The sequence below is a fragment of the Asterias amurensis genome, chromosome 17 (assembly GCF_032118995.1).
Source record: "Asterias amurensis chromosome 17, ASM3211899v1".
In the NCBI taxonomy this organism is placed as follows: Eukaryota; Metazoa; Echinodermata; class Asteroidea; order Forcipulatida; family Asteriidae; genus Asterias; species Asterias amurensis.
The window spans coordinates 10,379,640-10,399,403 of record NC_092664.1 but is presented as its reverse complement, the minus strand read 5'-3'; the positions used below and the strand labels follow the sequence as shown (position 1 = coordinate 10,399,403).

At 37.6% G+C, this 19,764-nt stretch overlaps 1 protein-coding gene across 1 annotated transcript in view; it reads left to right on the top strand.

Annotated features, from left to right (window-relative positions):
• LOC139949482 (uncharacterized) overlaps window positions 1-19,106 on the top strand; it is a 38,417-nt gene extending 19,311 nt beyond the window's left edge. Inside the window, exons 6-9 of the mRNA XM_071947843.1 lie at window positions 2,131-2,203; window positions 3,783-4,005; window positions 4,464-4,948; window positions 11,451-19,106. Coding sequence (XP_071803944.1) covers window positions 2,131-2,203; window positions 3,783-4,005; window positions 4,464-4,948; window positions 11,451-12,797 — 2,128 coding nt within the window. The 3' untranslated portion in view covers window positions 12,798-19,106. The remainder of the gene's footprint in view (window positions 1-2,130; window positions 2,204-3,782; window positions 4,006-4,463; window positions 4,949-11,450) is intronic.
• The last annotated feature ends 658 nt before the right edge of the window (window positions 19,107-19,764 follow it).

The following is a 19,764-nucleotide window of genomic DNA, read 5'->3' as shown; positions in this document are numbered from 1 at the left end:
AACATATTCCGATTACAGATGAATTTCTGTGGTCACCGTACTTTCAGTTCAATTTGAAACTTTTTGCATTGTTTAGCATGTCGTCAGTTGTGCCACACACTCTTGTATGGTGCAAGACGGTTAAACATTGTAAGTGAGAATACTGGTGGTCCTTTAAAATTACCAAAGATGTCCACCAGTGCCTTTAATTTAAATTCTCAACATCTATCACATCAATTTACCAAGGTTAGCGTGAAAGTTCATCTGTGTTTGTAGACTATTTAGGTAAACTCTTGATCACAACATCTGCGTCATCCTGCTGATGAAGACTGAAGTTTCGGTTGAAAATTTCAGGTACACATATGAGAATATTTTCAGTGTTGTGATCAAGAGTTTAATTTACAAGGGTGTTTCTATCCAATTAACTCGTCAGAGCAAGGGGGTCGTTTTCCTTCTTAGCTAATTAATGCAGTTTTGGCAATCACAGAGCACTGACGTTAAAAACAACAAGACAATTGCGTGGGCTGATTTAGTTTGTACAGTATCTCATTAGAAACAATGCTGTTGATTTCAGATGCTTGATTTCGGGACCTCCGAATCTAATTCTGAAGTCTCGAAAACAAATTTGTGGAAAATTACTTTTTTTCTCGAAGCCATTTCTCATGATGTTTTATACTATTAGCAGCTCTCCAATGCTTGTTTCCAAGTAAGTTTTTTTATGCTAACAATTATTTTGACTAATTGCCGATAGTATCTAGTGCCTTAAACGGTTTAACAAGCAAATTTTGTGATTTTATGTAGCATTGGCCCAAAGCACTAGCTTGTGCATAAGGAGCCGTGGGAGTCACACACTAGTCTTATGAAACTGACCTTTGCTTACGAGCAATTCACCCTGAGAGAAGATGTCTGAAACACTGAACAATTATTGAAGGAAAGTAGTCATAGTTCGCAGGTGACATCCCGAGCAGTTAAAAGCCATGATATTTTATTTTGTACCGAACAGACACTGTAGAATATTATTAGACTAAAGATAATGTAATCTGATCACATTGCTTGTTGTAAAATTTATATTTTGGTAAAATCGTAATGAGACCTGGATACTTCAAGGAGGCAATACTCCGATAATTGTCTTATAATAATATGTTGATCCTATAAGCTGAAGTAGCAGTCCTAGCCAATTTTCTACATCCGCCCGGGTAGTAAGTTAAAAAGCAGGAAAGTTCTTTTCTGAACTGTTAAGTTTCTCGTACATCCGATAAATCTACTCCGCAGTAGTAGAATAAAGAAAGACAATTCTCTAAAGAACAAACTCTACCTGGCAAGTAGATACACACATGGTGTTACCGCAAACCAAATATTATGTTATACATTATGTGCTTTTTCAATCTGAGCAGGCCCTTATATAGGGACTAAGCTTGGTTCAGTCCTCTGCCGACTTGCGAAAGCGAACCAATGTTTCTTGTGCAACATTAACCCATTTAAGTGTGTTATAAATTTGGTTATTGTTTGGGATTTTTTAGGACCTTTCTGTTTTCAAATCCTCTCGGAGAAGTCAAATTTTCCTGTAAAAATGAACAGTTCCGAAATCCGAAGTGCACTTATAATATACAAAGAAAAATTGGCAACAGACAAATCGCTCAAGTTGGAATGTGCTCAATTTGAGACTTTGGAACATTAGGTGGCAGCAGACTTAACCAGGTAAATGTCAATAAGTGTTGATAACGTAGTTCTGAGCACGCACATATTACCAAGAATATTTCACCTGGTAAGTCTGCTGCCACCAAGCGTCCCAAAACAAGGTTTTAGCCAGGATTTGGTAAAAGGGTGTCCACATTTGCTGGAAATTTTAAAACTGGGTGTCCAAATTGTTCACTTACAATAAATTTACATGTAAATGACAGATGAAACAGGGTGTCCAAATTAAAAACAGGGTGTCCAAAAGACACCCAGACACCTCTCTGGCTAACACTATGTCCCAAAAGTCCCCTATTTATTACATCAATTCTTTGTCTTTGATCAACATACCGTCCAACTAACCTGGGTACCACTTTCATCAGGTTCATTGGTCATGTTTTCGTAAACAGCTCATGTCTAGTCAACAATTTCTTTTCTCTATTTTGTTTATTCTATTCTTTTATTCATACTTTGCAGAGTGCTTCCACCTGTGACTAGGAGACCTCCACCAAAAGCAAAACCATCTCCGCCCAGAGACACAAACACAAAGGTGAGCATCCTTCACTTTTCTGGTTTAACCCCAGGGGAGTGACATAAATGAGACAATTCCTTCTACGTGGTACATTTGTCAAACATTGTTACAGGGGGTACATGTACTTCTTTTTATAAGCCCTCTTCTACCCCCCTCCGCACCCTTGGTACTTTGTAGTTAGGCCAAGTAAGCAAAAATAGTTGATCGCCCAGGTTTTTTTTTCTAAAAACAGAATTACATGAATTATTATTTTTTTGTTGGGTATTTCTTTCGAAGGTGGCTGCCAAGCATTTCAATTTAAACTGTCCACGTACTGTACATGTTTTACAAAGATTGGTAAGTTTTAATGAGTAATACATATTTATAGGGGAAAAAAAATAAAAAGGATGCGACCGCAAAAAAAGGATCAGGGAAGGGACGATCAACTGTTTTTTTTTTGTGTTTTTTTTTTTTGGGGGGGGGGGCTTCTACGCTTCAGTATAACATGTTATAAAACGCAATTCATAGTTCCCCCCCCCTTTAATAACTACCCCAAGGCAAACAGTCAAGTGTGAAAACACCTGCAGTCAGGTGGATCTTCAATTGTCATCCTCTCTTTATTACACGCTAACTTTTTTTCGGCAACAGTGGTTTTGTACACACTTTCCAACTGGGGAAGTTCACCAGCCGACGCAGGGATGCTATTTGTCTTCTTGTGAATACAACACTGTATGTTATGTCCATGGGGCTGGAACGTGCTGTCTACCCACCCACACACTTCGCAGTTCTGTTAATACCACTGTAACTTGTTCAAATCCAGACTTGTGCCATTGTGAAATTTTGTATTGTTAAAAAAAAAAAATGTACCAATGCCCTATAACTCCGTAAAGATGTTAAATGATTCCCTCAAAGAACATGCCCCAACCCTTTAAGTGGACCATGAAATACGACAAGACGTCAATGAGGAATGCAAAGATTACATATGTAGAGCGTACTACTACCCTCCCTCAACCCAAGTGTAGTTGCAAATGTTAAAGCTCCCTACCCCCGTAGCAATGTAGTTTATGCAGGGTGAGAAATGTCAGACTTTCATCTGAATTCAGACTTTTCAGACACTTTCTCCAGACGACGATCAGAGCATACTCTGATCAAAACATACTCTGATCAAAACGTAGAGTGGATAAAAACCTGTTATATTTTCCACATAATATAAATGACTCCTGCTCTTCGATCTACCTCATCTCTAGTGCATATAGGACACTGTTAGAAATCTCCTAATTTTAACGTACAATATAGGCCTACATCCTTAAATTTGAATTCTAGTTTCGGACTTGACTGTCAGCAATGACTATCAGTCTAACCCATGTTAATGTATCAGTTTTTCCGTATCAATGTATGCAATAACAGGCTTTGAACTTTGCTCTTGAAGAGGCGCACTATTTTCCTCTCAGTAAGGGGCACTTCTATGGAATTGTGTTGGGACTTTACAAAGGGCATCACGGCAAAAGCAGAGGACACCTCGGCAATTGCTGTAGGTGCTGTGGGTTAATTTGATTGCTGCAATAAAATATTATACACATAGATTAAATCTTTCTTTTTTACTCTGTAACATTTTCAGAAGCCGGCCCAGCCCCGTGAGCCCAAACCCCCTCCACCAAAACAGGAAACTACCCGCAAGCCACCGCCGCCCAGACAGGCACCCGTCCAAGAGAAGCCCAAGAGGCGACCAAAGCCTGAGAAGACTGCCGAACAGAAGGAGGCAGAGACGGTATTCCATCACAAGCCGGCGATGGTCAAAAGAAGTCGGGAAAAGGAAGACAAGGGATCTTTGGATTATAACGGTGAGTAGTATTTTTTAGAGATAGGCTTCTTGAAAATTTGTTTTAAAATTCAGAGAATAAAAGTCTGGCCTGGAACTACACGAAGGCCATGGAGGCATTTGCCCCTGTTCCAATGTTCTTCGGCTTAGCCTTGGTGCTCCTTCAAAAGTTTCATGCAGACTATAAGATGTTACCCTTTGTAACATAAAATGGCTTTGCGCTCCCAAAGATAAAAATCCGAGGATTGAAAAATCACTTGGCTTAATTTCTTAATGAGCTGCTTTAACACAAGAAGTAGCTAAGCACAACAGAATAATGCTTACCACTCCTACATGTACATGTAGGTTACTGCAGTCTTTTCAGGGCCAGTCTTTCTTGTATTAGAGATTGGTACTGCTGAGATTGCCCATGCTGTCTCAATACTATGGAATAATGTCATTACTTGGGAGTGAATGTTTGTTGTGTTTTTCTTTTTTCAGATCCCAACAGTGTATTCAAAGCGTCGGATCAGCAGAAGGACACAGAGCCAGCTGACGAGGTTGAGGAAAACAAAGAAACCGCGGTGGATCTTCCTATCGACCAGATCGCTGCCGAGGAGGTCGAAGAAGAAGATTTCCAGGAGCAACCTCGCGAGGCGACACCACCACCCAGGGAGGCTACACCACCCCCTCGAGAGCCCACACCTCTGAGGGAGCCCACACCCCAGAGAGAGCCTACGCCTCCAAGGGAACCAACACCGGTTTTGGACCCAACCCCAGAACTGGAGCCGACCCCGGAACCAGAACGAGAACCAACTCCGGAGCTTGACCCTACTCCCGTACCCGAGGAGCGTGAGCCGACGCCACAACGTGAGGCCACGCCGCCTCTCTCAGCGACCCCGCCAGCTGTGGAATCGCAACCTCCGAATCAAGGGCAGGAAAGCGCCCCAGGAGAGGCGAGCCAAGATCCTATCCAGGACGAGCAAGTAAGTTAAGGGGTGCAGGATGAGGGCTGGGGAAATCTATAGGCTAGCAGTGGAGAGGACTAGGTATGTAGATCAGGTCAGGTTTAGGTTCAAAGATTTATTTAGATTGTAAGTGTTTTTCTTTAGTTTAGTTATCTTTAGGTAGACAACATAGAGTTGGTGCAACTCAGATTAAGCTTCAAATTTTAGTATTATTTCAAAGTACTACACAACAGATTTTTTCCTTTTGAAAATTTTTATTTTTATATTTTTACATGTATTTATTAACTTTACTGTTCAGTTGAGTTTTGTGAAAGAGTAATTAATTTTTTTTTTACACTTTGGGTTTATAGTCTGTCGCACAATGACAGTCGTTGAAAGCATTAATACTTGACATTTTTAATGTCACAGACATTTGTTATGGCTCAGTCAAGATGATTGCTCGCTTTTTTTTCTCGTATATTTCTTATTGTGAACTTTTTTGCACTTGGTTTAAACTCAAGACTACTTACAGTGTAAGTGCAGTTTTGATGGCTGTAAGACAATGTGCACTCTGTACTTGTCAATCACAGTCGAGTTTGACTAGGGTCGTTGTGTAGGTTTTTTGTTTTATTTTCTTACATGAACTGAACTTTTTACTCACAGTTTTGAAGTGTTAGGATCAATGAGGAAACAAACATGTACATGTATCTAACAAGAAACTCAACTTTTTTAATTCAATGAACATTTAATTCAATTAACATTCTTTTTAGATTTAGTGTAAATTTGCCTCTTCAGCCTATAGATGCTAATGAGTTAGTGAAATTTTTCCAAAATATCTTTTTTCTTACTAATTCAAAATATTAATTCTGTGGAACCTTTCATTAACTTTTTATATATATGTAAATAGCCAATTGATATCTTGCTGAATCTTTGCAAAAGTAGACAGCTTTGGAGAATTTTTTTTTGTTTAAAACTTCAGCAGACATTTTGTTTTTAATTTGAGAGAATCTTTGACTGTAGCTTATATCTGTAAAAAAAAAAATTCAAACTAATAAATAATAAAACATCCATGGGGGAAGCTCAATATAAGCTAAAAACTATAGTTTGCAAACACTGTCAATTTTAAATCATTATTAATAAATAGTTTTTAAAACTAAATTCTGCAAAACAAAATATTAAAAGTTGTTTCCATTGTATTTCAAAAGCTGGACCCAAAGTATAGGCCTATTGCAACATTTTTTTTTATAAAAGATGATACTTGTAGGCATGTTAGCATGACCAAAGAGAATGATGTCGACCACATGCACCGGCCCATTGCACTTTAAATGATTCTAATGTGCACTTTTGTATCGTTGTCACGTATACAGTGTATGCATGTGCAGAAACTGCACTTTAAAATTGTTATTTTGCCTGTGTTGGACTTTATAGTTGTTTTTCGCAGGTTGCCTCCTATGAAACAACAATGACAAAATAAGACTGAGATTGGGATCTGTGTTGACATTTATTTGCATAACATTTGCATTAATAATGAATGCAATTGAGCAAAACAACAAGATTAGTGGTGATTTCAATTTCCGGTTTACTTCTTTCTTTTTTTAGCTTTAGAAAATGAACAGATTCTTCTTAGGATGGAAATCCATGTGTCCTTCCTGTTATGCGTAGTGTGGACTGCATTTAAATGAAATTACACGCTAAGCAATATCCAAATTTGTTTGCAAAAATTACTTTGCATTTTCATTTAGAAGGATGACACAATACAGACAGATGGATTTTCGGCCTTTCATGAATTTTTTATTTTTGTACGGCTTCAGTCATGGTAGCACATTTCCTTAACACTCCCGAAATACTTCAAAATTATAAGGCATACCCAGAGCTGGCATTTCTCCTTTTGCGGAAAGTTGCCTGAAAATAAACCAATCTCTCCATCATGTTCTGATGAATAAATTTGAAAATCTGCCTAATAATGGAAACCTTCTCCATGTTATGTTGAATGTATTTTCTAAATATCGCTCCGATTATTGTGCAAAATCTCCCTGAATGCACTAAGCTGCAAAGCTGCAAATGTTTGCAGCTCTCTACATACCATCATAGTCACAGTCTGGCGATTTATTTGTCCATTTATCCAGGGGTTGCAATAGGCGTCATTGACCGCCATCTTTGATGTCTAAACACTGAAAAAGTGCACAGGTGTAGGCCCTGCGCTAGACTCTCAGCCAATTGTAGCTTCTTACGCGTGCACAATTCATCAAATATGGCTGGCGATGGCGCGTATTGCAATCCATCTATACTGGTGTGTTTGAAACACCTTGTGTACCCCATGATTGGATCGAGCCAAACATTATAAGAATATTTCCACTTTGTTGATGTGATTTGATTGCATGCATTTTGTATTCATTGAAGTCCTTCTCCTTTCCCCCCACTCTCCTGTCCTCCTTCAACCTTCAGCCAGTAGCCTTTATAACAGATGAAGATGGTGAGTTGAATAAAAAGCAAAACCCCGAAATCAAGAGTTACTAACTTCCTTTAACCAACATCTTTACTTTAAGCAAACCCCAAACTTAAAGTCATTAACTTTCCTTCACACAAACTCTCTCTCTCTACTTCTTTTGTTGTGACAAAAATGAAACTCCTAATTACATGTACCTCATTAATTCATGGTGCATTTACATACTATACGCCTCTCTTAATATTCATGCATGACGTCATAATTCTTACCCAAAATGAGGCTATGGGCGCACGTCCGCCACCACTTGCAGTGGCTGCGCCTATGGCCTCGTTTTGGGTTAGATTGTGACGTACTCATGCATAAATATTAAGAGGTGTGTAAGTTGTCACATAAGCATGAGTAGAAAACAGACAGATATAGCGTTTCTGTGTCCCAATATCAAACGGTCAAAGGCTGAGTTTTATGTATGTATGTGGGATGCATACGCGCTTTATTTTTTCTGTATTTCCATGAGTGTGCGTGTGAAAAGAAATTTATTTTCAAGCAAACTTCAAGCAATCAATGTGTGACAATCAGCATTTGAAGCAAACATGCCACTTTTGAATTCACATAAACTTCTTAAAAGCTGTATATGTTTTGCGTACAACTTAAAAAAGGGCAATACGCGGAGTTGGAACACACAACAGGCTATGGATCGACCAATTAGAATCAAGGGTTTCTAAGCCTGCTTGAAGATGAATGACTTAAATAATAGTCATCAATTGTCCTTGTTCTATGGAAGCTTAAAGTCGACCATCCGTAAATCTGAGTTTTCAAGATAAATATTTTTGGAAAGATCAAATACTGAGATATCTCTCTGAGATCTTATGTATCTTTGCCAAGACTTCTTTTCCGAGATCACAGACAGCAATTTTTCGAGATACTGTTTTAGGGAAAGATGTTTTCCCAAGCATGAGATCTCGCAAGGATGCCTTCTGAGTTGCAATAACAAAATGACTTTCCAAGATTGTTATCTCGGATAGAATGCGGAAATGCGGATGGTAGCTTTAATGGTCCGTTTTCTCCGAACTTGTGCTCCAAGCTAACAATTTTGTGGTCATGTCAGACTACTAATGAAGTATATTTACTAGTTCTCTCCAGGCCTGGAATTACATGCAGGCCACGAAGGTTATTGCCTTCATTGCCCCTTGTCCTGGCCTTGGTGCCCCTTCAAAAGTTTCCCATACATTTTAAAGGTTTTCCAATGGAAGTGCCCTTTGCAAAATGAAAATGGCCTTGCCCTTTTAAATATAAAATTCCAGGCCTGTCTCTCTTACACTCTTCTCAACTAGCACTGCACTATCCCATGTTGGCTGTGCATTTTAAAGGCAGTGGACACTATTGGTAATTACTCAAGATAATTATTAGCATAAAATCTAACTTAGTAACGAGTAATGGGGAGAGGTTAATAGAACAAAATTTGTGAGAAACGGCTCCATTACTTTGATTTTCCACTTATATGATTCCGAGACCTCAGATTTAGAATCTGAGGTCGCGAAATCAAGCATTTGAAAGCACACAACCTCGTGTGACAAGGGTGTTTATTCTTCCATTATTATCTTCCAACTTTGATGACCAATTGAGCTCAAATTTCCACAGGTTTGTTAATTTTATGCATATGTTGAGATACACCAAGTGAGAAGACTGGTCTTTGACAATTACCAATAGTGTCCAGTGTCTTTAATGAAGGGTTTTGTAAGCGGTTGTCGCAATACTGATCATAATGTTTGCAACCTTCGGATATTGGAGAATAGATCCTTCGGAAGGAAACGATACCCAGACAAATGTCTCCATTGAGATGCAACCTTGGCTTTTTTGCCACATGATTTTATTCGCAGAATAAATTCATGCGTATGAACTACGGTTTGTGTAGAGTAAGGCATTACGCTTGTACATGTACACTCTGCGAATATCTACAGTTTAGTAACAATGCACTTCTTTTTAGAATTTCTAAGAGAAATGGTTCTAAGCACTATGAAATTTTAAGTGGTTTCTTTTTATGTAATTTATTTTTTAACCCTTACAAGCATTTGTATTTAGCACTGAATACTCGGCACTTTTCGAGTTTAGTGAACAAAAAAAAACCACAGACAAAAAAAAAATCCACAGACAAAAACAAATCCACAGACAAATCAGATTTATGTGTTGGGGCGAAATGATTCTATACACATCACATCAAGAGAAATTGCAAACATGCTGACCTATGATTTAGTTTTCTGTGATTTTCTCCCACCATTTGTTAGAGCATTTTACTACCGACAAATTTAAGTAGACATTTAATTAAGGAAAATTATATTATGATAGTAAATTTAAGATAATTAATCAAGAGGAAAACATTAGATCATACTAATCATTGTACTCATTCTAATTTCAGAGCGCGGCTCTGGTGTGATTCTTGTTTGCTAATGTCACAAACGTTTTTGCTGTAACTCGGTTCAGTTCATTTTAGCACTCACTTTTCATCTCTTGTTCATTGCACCTTCACAACAAGCTTGTTGTTTCACATTTACATGTAGCTGCCTTGCATTGATAAGAGCAGATTATCTTTTATCTTTTTGTTTTGCATTTTTCTACAGCCACATTAATAACTTCTTCTTTTTTTGGTTTAATTTCAACGGTTAAAAACACTGAACTTTTGGTGAAAATTTTTTGATTAGAATGTTGTACACTCTCAACAAACAAACATATATTTTTGTGTTAGGGTATTAAAACTAAACTAGTTTTCTCTGCAGAAAATTGAAAAAAGAAATTGTTGACAAATGTTATGATGTCGCAGGCTCAGTTCCCGTTCAAGTAGAATTTTTTAATTCACCCCCAAAATTATTTTATAAATCTACCCAGTCAGTGTCTCTTGTGGTTTATTACTCAAAATCATTCTAAATATTTATAAGAATGACACCATTCGAGGTTTTTAGTTACCGCTTTACTGCCAAGTACATTATCCTAGTCAAAAATAAGGACAAAATTGCTTCTTTTTGTGAAGCTCTCATCCTACAAACGGACCGGTAATTTTAAAATCAAATTGCACCTTTGTCGATCGGGTGACGTTCATCTAAACGTATAAAGAATCTTTTGTTCATCTAAACCAATAAGGAGCTGAAAAGATGAACCTTCCATTGAACCGACTCAGAACTGTAACAAAAAATAAACACTCTTATGTCAAGGTTGAGCTAAAATGGAAAGGCAAAGATAAAAAAACAGTGCAGTACAACAATGATTGCATTCTTAACAAAACACTTATTCTGGTTGTGGAGTTTGAAGAAGAAGAAAAAGTATATTTGAAGAGGCATGAAATAAAACAGATCAACATAAATAAGAGTATTTATTTTGGGGCTCGTTTTATCCATGGAGGATTTTCTTCCTCCATGTTTTATCCAAGCACTAAGATTCATCTAGAGATTAGTTGTCAGTGTTACCATAGTGATTTGTATTGTGACATCAACTTTGCATATCAACAAAGATTACTACACATCTTTCAAAGAAATCTCAATTCTTTGTAAAATTGTCTGTCCTCTAAATGAATTGCAGCTATTTTTTTTTTAAATAACTTGAGTGACCCAAAGATCAATATGCTTCAATGTACAAAGATTTTTAATTAAGTTTTGCAAGACTTTTATATAAAAACATCATGATTTACAACCGACAAGGCAGTTAAAATACTTGGTGTAACTGTACTCTTTTCTTTCATTCAACCATCATGTACTAATTCCGAGTCTTTCATAGTTGTACATTGTGTATTTTACTAACAAATTTTCGATTGGTTTTCTGTCGGGTCTACTACTATTTCTTTCAGTCACAAACATAATATTCCTTTTCTTTTATTAATTTATATTTTCTATTAAAATAAACGTTTGTTGCTTTGCCATTGTTTCATTGTTGCTGGTTAGAACCTATTTGCTTCTCATGCCAAACACAATGCTTGCAAGTTTTCCATATTTTCTTCTTTTGTTAAACACAATGCTAAGTTTTCTTGTTTACACATTGTTTTCTTGCAATATTCAATTTTAAAGAATTATTTTCATCTTCTGTTTTTTTTTTTTTTTCAAATTTCTGCAGCCAAATAATAAAGAAGTTGAAGATGACGACGGCCAGTCCTCCCCACTGCAAGTCTCAACTCCACTCAACACCCCTGAGGTACCCCAGGAGATAACCCAAAGTCCCTCACCAATTTCTCAATCCCAGTCATCATCATCATCTCCCTCTCCCCGATCCACAACTCCCCAACAGTCCTCTCAAATGCAAACTCCACCGTCTGAGGCGTCCCCGCCCCCATCTCTCCCAGCTCAAGTCGCCTCGTCCCTTGACAACCCACCACAAAGTACCACACCTGTAGCATCCCCACCAGGATCCCCTTCACCAAGCAAGTCGCCGCCCGCATCTCCGGCAGCCCCGTCCTTCCCCGACCAGTCTGCCACACCCTCTCCTGTCCAGTCTGCTACCCAGGGTCAAAGGTCACCCACTCCGACCCCTCTCAGTCCAGCAAAAACCAACAGTGCATCAAGCACTCCGCCCAGTTCTCCTCCTGTGGCAACCAACTCTAAGGCTGCAGCTCTTGAAGAGACACCAAAAGACAACGAAAAGGACAACGAGATTACAGTCGACGACAAGAAAATAGAAAATGGTCACAATGAAGTCGCTGAAAAGGACACGTTAGAGGACAGTGAACAAGATGACGGCCAAGACAAACCCGAAGATGTTATCAATCCGAATCCTAATGAAGATGTACAAGCAGAAGATAAGGATGAAGAAACAGGCGGAGTCAAGGAGCATCAGGAAGAGAGTGCCACTGTACAGGAAGAAGAAAATCAAGAAGATATCGTCCCAGAGGCAACTGAACAAGATGAAGCCGGTGAAGCGGAACAGAGCAGAGATAAGGAGAACATCTTAGAAGAGCAGCTCGATGACCTTGACTCCCAAGACGACAAAGAAATTGAAGATGCTGTGGATGCAATAGTGGAAGAAGCGAAGAAAGATGTCGAAACCGGCGAAGATAAAAGTCCTCAGGGTAACACGTCCCCTGGTGCGCTTGAGAAACCTAATGAAGTGGACATTCTCTTCATTGATGACGAACCGCCTCCGCCTGAGTTGATGAAAGTGGACGACAACCTCACATCTCCGGACGAGAACGATAATCTAGAGAAAGATCAGGAGGGGGACGTCGAGCCAGTGCAGTCTCCGACGCTGAGGGAGGACCCTGGGAAAGACACCGACTCGGGAATCAAATCGGAAGAGCCGCCGATTCAGATAGGGGATTTAGAGAGGTCTCCGCCGCCAAAATTTACCCCCACCCCTCCGAAGACCCCTCGCAAGAGTCACACAAGATCGCGTCCCACTTCGCGTCAGAGCAATTTCATCAATGGTTCTCAAGAAAATGATACTAGCGTTGAACCGGCCACTGCATGAGGCACAAAATTGTGACACTGAGCTAAAGAAATTTTAAAGATGTGAATCATTGTTCTTGTAGGAAATTTGGTCGTCCTTTTTGGACTTGTTTAAAAAAAAAAAAAAAAAGCAAAGAAAGACCTTTCACTTGTTATGTCTGTCTTGTGACGGTATTGCCAAGGTGTTTTTTTGTCTTTGTTCATGTTGTGATATTTCTCTATTTACTCGTTGTCACGGTGTTCATTGCACATGTAAACAGCAGACTGATTGTTAACAAAATAGTGAAAACGAACGTCCTTCAAATGTTACCGGAACTTTTCCAGTTGTGAATAGTTCATCTTGAAAAGAAACCATGAAGATATTTTAATGGTTAATTGTACAGACTTTACTCATATATTTTTTAAATAATAGAGAGAACTGGGTAGATGATAAATTTTAACTTTTGCCATGCAGCTAAAATGGCAGCCCACATGAATTGCCTCCAGCTGATACATGTATGTATGCACAGCTGCAGGCACAGCATTCTTGGGTCCTATTTCTATGGGTTCACTTGGAAATTGTCCGCTACTCTCCAGGGTCAAATTTCAAAAAGCTGTTAAGCAAAAAATACTGCTTGGCACATTTCTTTTTTAAGCAACAATTTAGTGGGACACCAACCACAACAGTGCAAACTTTGTGGGTTTTTTTTTTTGCTGGTTACCTTTTCCTGCTAAGCAATACTATTCTGTGCTTAGCATTTTTTGTTTTCTTACTACAGGCTTTATGAAATTGGGCCCAGATGTGAAGAGGGAATATTATGGTGATTCTATTTGACAAAAGATATTCCTTAAATTGTATATTTATATTGGTTGGACATTGATTAATCTGATATATTTATCATTTTATTTCTCCGGACTCTATTCAGGGATTTAAGCTATAAATAGATGCAGTGTTCGAATTGGTGGCTACAGCTACCGGCTATGGCTGGATCACCATGTCATCTTGCATTGAAGTATATGAAGTCCTTAGCAACACCCTTAGCAACAGCCGTAGCCGTAGCTGTAGCCACCAATTCAGACTCTGTCTTTAAGATAAGTAATGATTAAGTTTTATGAAAATGTATTTTAAAACAAAAACAGCTGTGCTCCATTCAAAATTATTGTAATTATTATGAATTTTAAAGTCAATGATGTCATCCTTAATTTTGTACATACTTACAGTATAACCATTTACATTTATTGTGCTTCATATTGTAACTATTATTTTGTTCTTCCCGGTGAAATTATAAATTGAAGATATTCTTTATGTGTTAATTTGGGTGTGTATCACTGACCGTCCATAACATTATGTACCATATGGTAATAGACACCTGCCATAATTGGTCCGCTCAGAACTATAAGGTCATCAATGGCAATTTCAGATTTCTAATGTAAAAAAGTCATTAGATGAAAAAATCATACAAATTTGAAACAAAAAATCTCAAATTCAACAAATGTATGGGTTTTTTTTTTAAGGGAAGGTACACGTTTGGTAATTACTCAAATATTAACTCAATAACTAACTTGGTAACGAGCATTGGCTGTTGGTAGTATAAAACATTGTGGGAAACGACTCCCTCTGAGTTTTTGAGAGAGAGGTAATTTCTCACTAAAATAATAAAAGACTTCTAGCTAGAAGTATTTCCTCCTATCTGAAAGCACACAAATTCGTCCAACAAGGGTGTTTTTTCTTTCATTATTTTCTCGCAACTTCGATGACCAATCGAGCCCAAATTTTCACAGGCGTGTTATTGTATGCATATGATGGGATACACCAAGTGAGAAGGAAGACTGGTCTTTGACAATTACCAAACGTGTACCTTCCCTTTAAAGTTCTTTTTTCTAAACAAATGCTTTTAAGTTCTGAGCAGACGATTTTTAATTATTGCTTACTTCAAGCCCTTGCATTCACCGTCCAGAAAATCATTGTAAATGTATATATTATTATTATATCAGCCAGAGAAACAAATAGGAAAGAAACAGACGTCTCCATGTTGATTTTCTTGTCTATTTCTGGTTGTATGTTACCATGGATACAGTCCTTGGAGATGACGAGATTGAAAGTTATTGTGAGTGGTTAGTGGGGGGGGGGGGGTCGTTATTACAGTGCACATGTTATTGTTATTCATGTATACTTGTTTATGCACATTGGTTTACTTCCAGCCATCATCATGGTGTATTCTTTTTTCCAATGATTGTTATGTATTCAGCACTCAGTGCAGGTATTTATTATTTTGTTGTACCTGAGGGTTTTGTGAATTCATAATGAACACGTATGTATTCTGTTATGCACCCATGTGGAATGTTGAAATTTGAAAACAATTTGTTTAAAAGTGTACCGCAATGCAAACTCAACCAGAGTATGCACAAACTTATTTACAAAATGCAGAGCTATTTTTTGATGAAGAGAAAAAAACATACTTCCTGGGGATAAAGAACCCCTTCTGAAGTATTTTCAGACAAAAAATGTAAAATTTTCATTACCGTGGGTTGTTGAAAACAATTTCTTTAAGAGTGTACCACAATGCAAACTTAACCAGAGTGGGCAAAAACTTATTCACACCATGCAGAGCTATTTTATGATGAAAGAAAACAAAACACTTCATGTGGATAAAGAACCCCTTCTGAAGTATTTTCAGACAGTTAGTTTTAATATTTTGTAAATAGCGAATCCAAAATTTAATTACTTTTTTTTGTTTTACTTTTTTTTTACTATAAAGGTTTGTCTTTCTGGCAGGGGTTGTTGGTTCGAATCCCTCTTGGTTGGACCACCCATTATTTGTTTTCTTCTCTTGCTTGTGAAGAAGAGAGAGAACAACAAATATTTATCCATGATGCTGTTGTTACTTTAAATTGATCAATGTTTTCCTGGTAAATTTGCATTAGTGCCGGAGTATCAGATACTACTATCTGTATGCAATCCATGTCTTTTTAACAGTTCTTCTAACTTGATAGAGGAGTTCAGTTAAAGCCATTGGACCCTTTCGGTAAACAGTGTTGTCCAAGGCCCACACTTTGTGTACCACAACTTCTATATCAAATAACAAACCTGTGAAAATTTAGGCTCAATCGGTCATCGGAGTCGGGAAAAAACAACGGAAAAACCCACTCTTGTTTCCGCGCGATTCGCCGTGTCATGACATGTGTTTAAAATAAATCCGTAATTCTCGTTAACGAGAATTTATATTGTTTTGCCGTTTTCTCAAAAAGTAAAGCATTTCATGGAATAATATTTCAGGAGAAGTCTTTCACCATTGCCTTCTGTAAACCCTGTAAGTTATTTGTAAATCTGTGAACTTTTATATTTTTTTCTGAACCGAAAGGGTCCAATGGCTTTAAATCTAGGGTCCATCAATCACCTATTCTGTTTAGAAGATGTATTTTTATATAAACCTACAGGGGGTATATGCATAAATGAGAAATTCAAGTGCACTTATATACCATAGCGACTTACTGTAGTAGTGTTCACAATGCAACATTAACGTGATTGGTTCATTAAGTATTTAGCTGGAGTAGAAAAGAACGCCAAAAGTGAATTTGTTTTCTCTCAACCGGTAAGTCATTAATGAGTTTTACTTCGGTCGTAAAATTTACTTCCAGTGCGAGAAGATTTGTTATAGTAGTGAACATAACGACTGAGTAGACCTTAAATGCATTTCAGTATTTAACTTAAAACCATGGATGAAAATAGTTAAAACTCGTTTAAAGGCAGTGGACACTATTGGTAGTTACTCAAAATAATTATTAGCATAAAACCTTACTTGGTAATGAGTAAGTGGGAGAGGTTGATAGTATAAGACATTGTGAGAAACGGCTCCCTCTGAAGTGACGTAGTTTCAAGAAGAAGTAATTTTCCACGAATTTGATTTCGAGACCTCATCTTGGAATTTGAGGTCTCGAAATCAAGCATCTGAAAGCACTCAACGTGGTGCGACAAGGGTATTTTTTTTTTCGTTCATTATTATCTTGCAACTTCGATGACCAATTGTGCTAAAAGTTTCACAGGTTTGTTATTTTATGCATTGTTCAGATACACAAAGTGAGAAGACTGGTCTTTGACAATTACCAGTAGTTTCAAGTGTCTTTAAATGCCAGATTAATTTTTTTCCCAATTTATATGGAAATAAATATGAACCAGTGGTGAATTTGTGCTTCGTTAAACCATCGAAATGCATTACAAATGATGTTGTCATGTTTATATGACTTAAGTTGATTTAATTGCCTTGTAGCATGGCTACATTTTGTTCCCAGGTACCCGGACTAAGTAAACAGCTCCAGCTATAATTCTATACAATTCTATACATCAGCATTTGCGCATTGATGTCCTATTATTATATTTTTTCTGCGGTAGGGCATAAAGTCAAATATACATTACTGGCCAAGCATACTTTACTAACCAATAAAACGTTTTTAAGAGGTGTTTCTATTTTCAGAGCTACAAATTTCATTTGGAAAACTGAGAGCCTGTTACACACTGCACATCGTGTGTATTGTATTTATAATATTATTGTTTGTACTGTATGTTGCAATTTTGTTTAACGGTCGAACTTATTACAGGCGAAGTTACTTTTTCCCAAAATACTATTCTGCTGAGGCTGAGTACATTCTCGCTTTCCACAAACCCGAGATGTTTTCTCTTTCAAATCATTTAACAAAGTTACCTTCCCTTTTGGGGAAATTAAAAATATTCCTTTGCGTAAGACCAGAATCGACACTTCCATTAGTTTGCCTAACTGCATGTCTGAAATAATTTGCTTATTTATTTGTTGTTAATTTCGTTTTCTTTTCGCTTTTTTTTTTTTTTTTTTTTTGAAAAACGGTTTACGTTTCTGGATTTTTACACAATAAATTTTTTATTTTACTGTAAGTTTAAATTTGGTTTCTAGTTTGCTTTAAAAAGGGGTCTAACCATGCTCCTTTGTATGGCCTTTTGCAACGTATTTTTTTGTACAGTTAATGTTTATTGCTCGTGTTATTTTTATTTTGGGTGTTGTCCTACATCGGCCTCATTATTGTGGAATGGTGACGTCAAGATGTTTATCAAAATTATGAAGCATCCAGTTTCACTTAGTATGCATTGTTCTGCTGAAAAACCTTAAAATATTCCTAGTATACTCTTCTCCTTTTAAAGTGAGTGTTTTTAAATCAATACCACAGTTCTCCGTGGATCAAGTTGTAATAATGATAAACTTGTATTTCCTTCCAGCGGGATTTATTCCATTTATATATCTTAGGCTTTCGTAATTTCCTGCGTTTTCCGGGTGCCCATTTCCCGCTCGCTATGAGTTCACCGCTCTCGTTTCTAAAACAGGTCTTCCGTGAGACTATCAAGAACTTGCCATTTTGTATACACTGTAGAAGAAAATTGTGTCTGTGGAGTAGAGAGACTATTAAAATGCTATCAGGGCCCAATTTCATGGCTCTGCTTACCGCCGAATTCTGCGCTTACGATCGCAATTCCCCGCTTACGTGCAAGCGCCGAATTTCTGCGCTAGCCTTGTAAGCGTAGAATGCCTAGTAACGTGAAGTACGCACGCGCAGAAGCCCAAATTCGCCGCTAACCCGTGAAATACGCTTGCCGTAAGCACATAATTCCTTTCCGTAAGCGCCGATTCTGTGCTTACGGTAAGCAGAGCCATGAAATTGGGCCCAGATCGTTCTAGTTTTGTTACTCGAAACCATTTCAAATTGCGAATTATTCGAAGGCATAAGGACAACACAAAACGTCAGTTCTATTGTACATGTAGTTCTATTTGGTTGGTAATCAGTTTGCAACAGCTAATCCTTGCTTTCCCATTTTAAGTTTGAATTTTGGACTGTTAAGGCCTTATAAATCCATCCCAGGTCTGCTATGCATGCTAATTTGTCAATGTCTAAAATGGAAGCCTTGAATATATATTGGTTAAATTCGTGTTCATCGATGTGAAATTGAATGACGAATTCGACTCAAGAGGCAAACAAAAATTATAATTATTTTCCAAAAAAATTACGATTTTATTGTTTATTTTTTATTAATTGTTGTTCCTAATTTTTTTTTAATCCGACATGTTGTAGTTGTCATTATTGTGTTAAGACCACAGCACACTACACTACAAGTGATTACGATACGTCTGAGTAAAGACACTGTATATTATTGTTACGTTTTGTTGTCTTTGTATATTGTACACATGTGCACTCTTAAAAAAAACTATTTGAAACCATGAACTGTTTTTGTCTGAGTTAATACACGTCTGCAAAAATGTTATGTTGGACATTATTCATAAACAATGTGAATTGTAAGATAATATTATATTAAAATTTTAAAAATACGAAATTGTTGTTTTGTTTTGTATAATATTTGGTTTGCGGTAACACCGTGTGTGTATCTACTTGCCAGGTAGAGTTGTTCTTAGGGAACTGTCTTGCTTTATTCTACTGCCGCGGAGTAGATAATCGGAGGTTCGGGAGACTTCTCAGTTCTGAAAAGAACTGTCCTGCTTTTTTTTTTACTATTACCAGGGCGGATGGTATAGAAAAAAGACTGGACTATACTACAGCTTATAGGATCGTAATTAACTGTACTGCCGCGGAGTCAGTTCAGAATTGGTCTCAACGTTTCGACTAGCTTGCTCTAGTCATCGTCAGTTTTGTTTTGTTTTGTTTGGATTGTTGTATTGTGAGTGTTTATATAAATTGTATTAATTTTTGTTTTATCGACTTCAGTCTTCAAGATACTCATCGAAAACATACATTTAAAAGGCACTTGACACATGTGGTCATTGTCAAAGACTGGGCCCATTTTCATGGCTCTGCTTACCGCCGAATTCCGTGCCTACGATCACGATTCCCTGCGCAGAAGCCCAAATTCGCTGCTAACTCGTGAAATACGCTTGCCGTAAGCACATAATTCCCTGCGTACCGTAAGCGCCGATTCGGTGCTTACGGTAAGCAGATCCATGACATTGGGCCCTGGTGTATCCCAACATATGCAT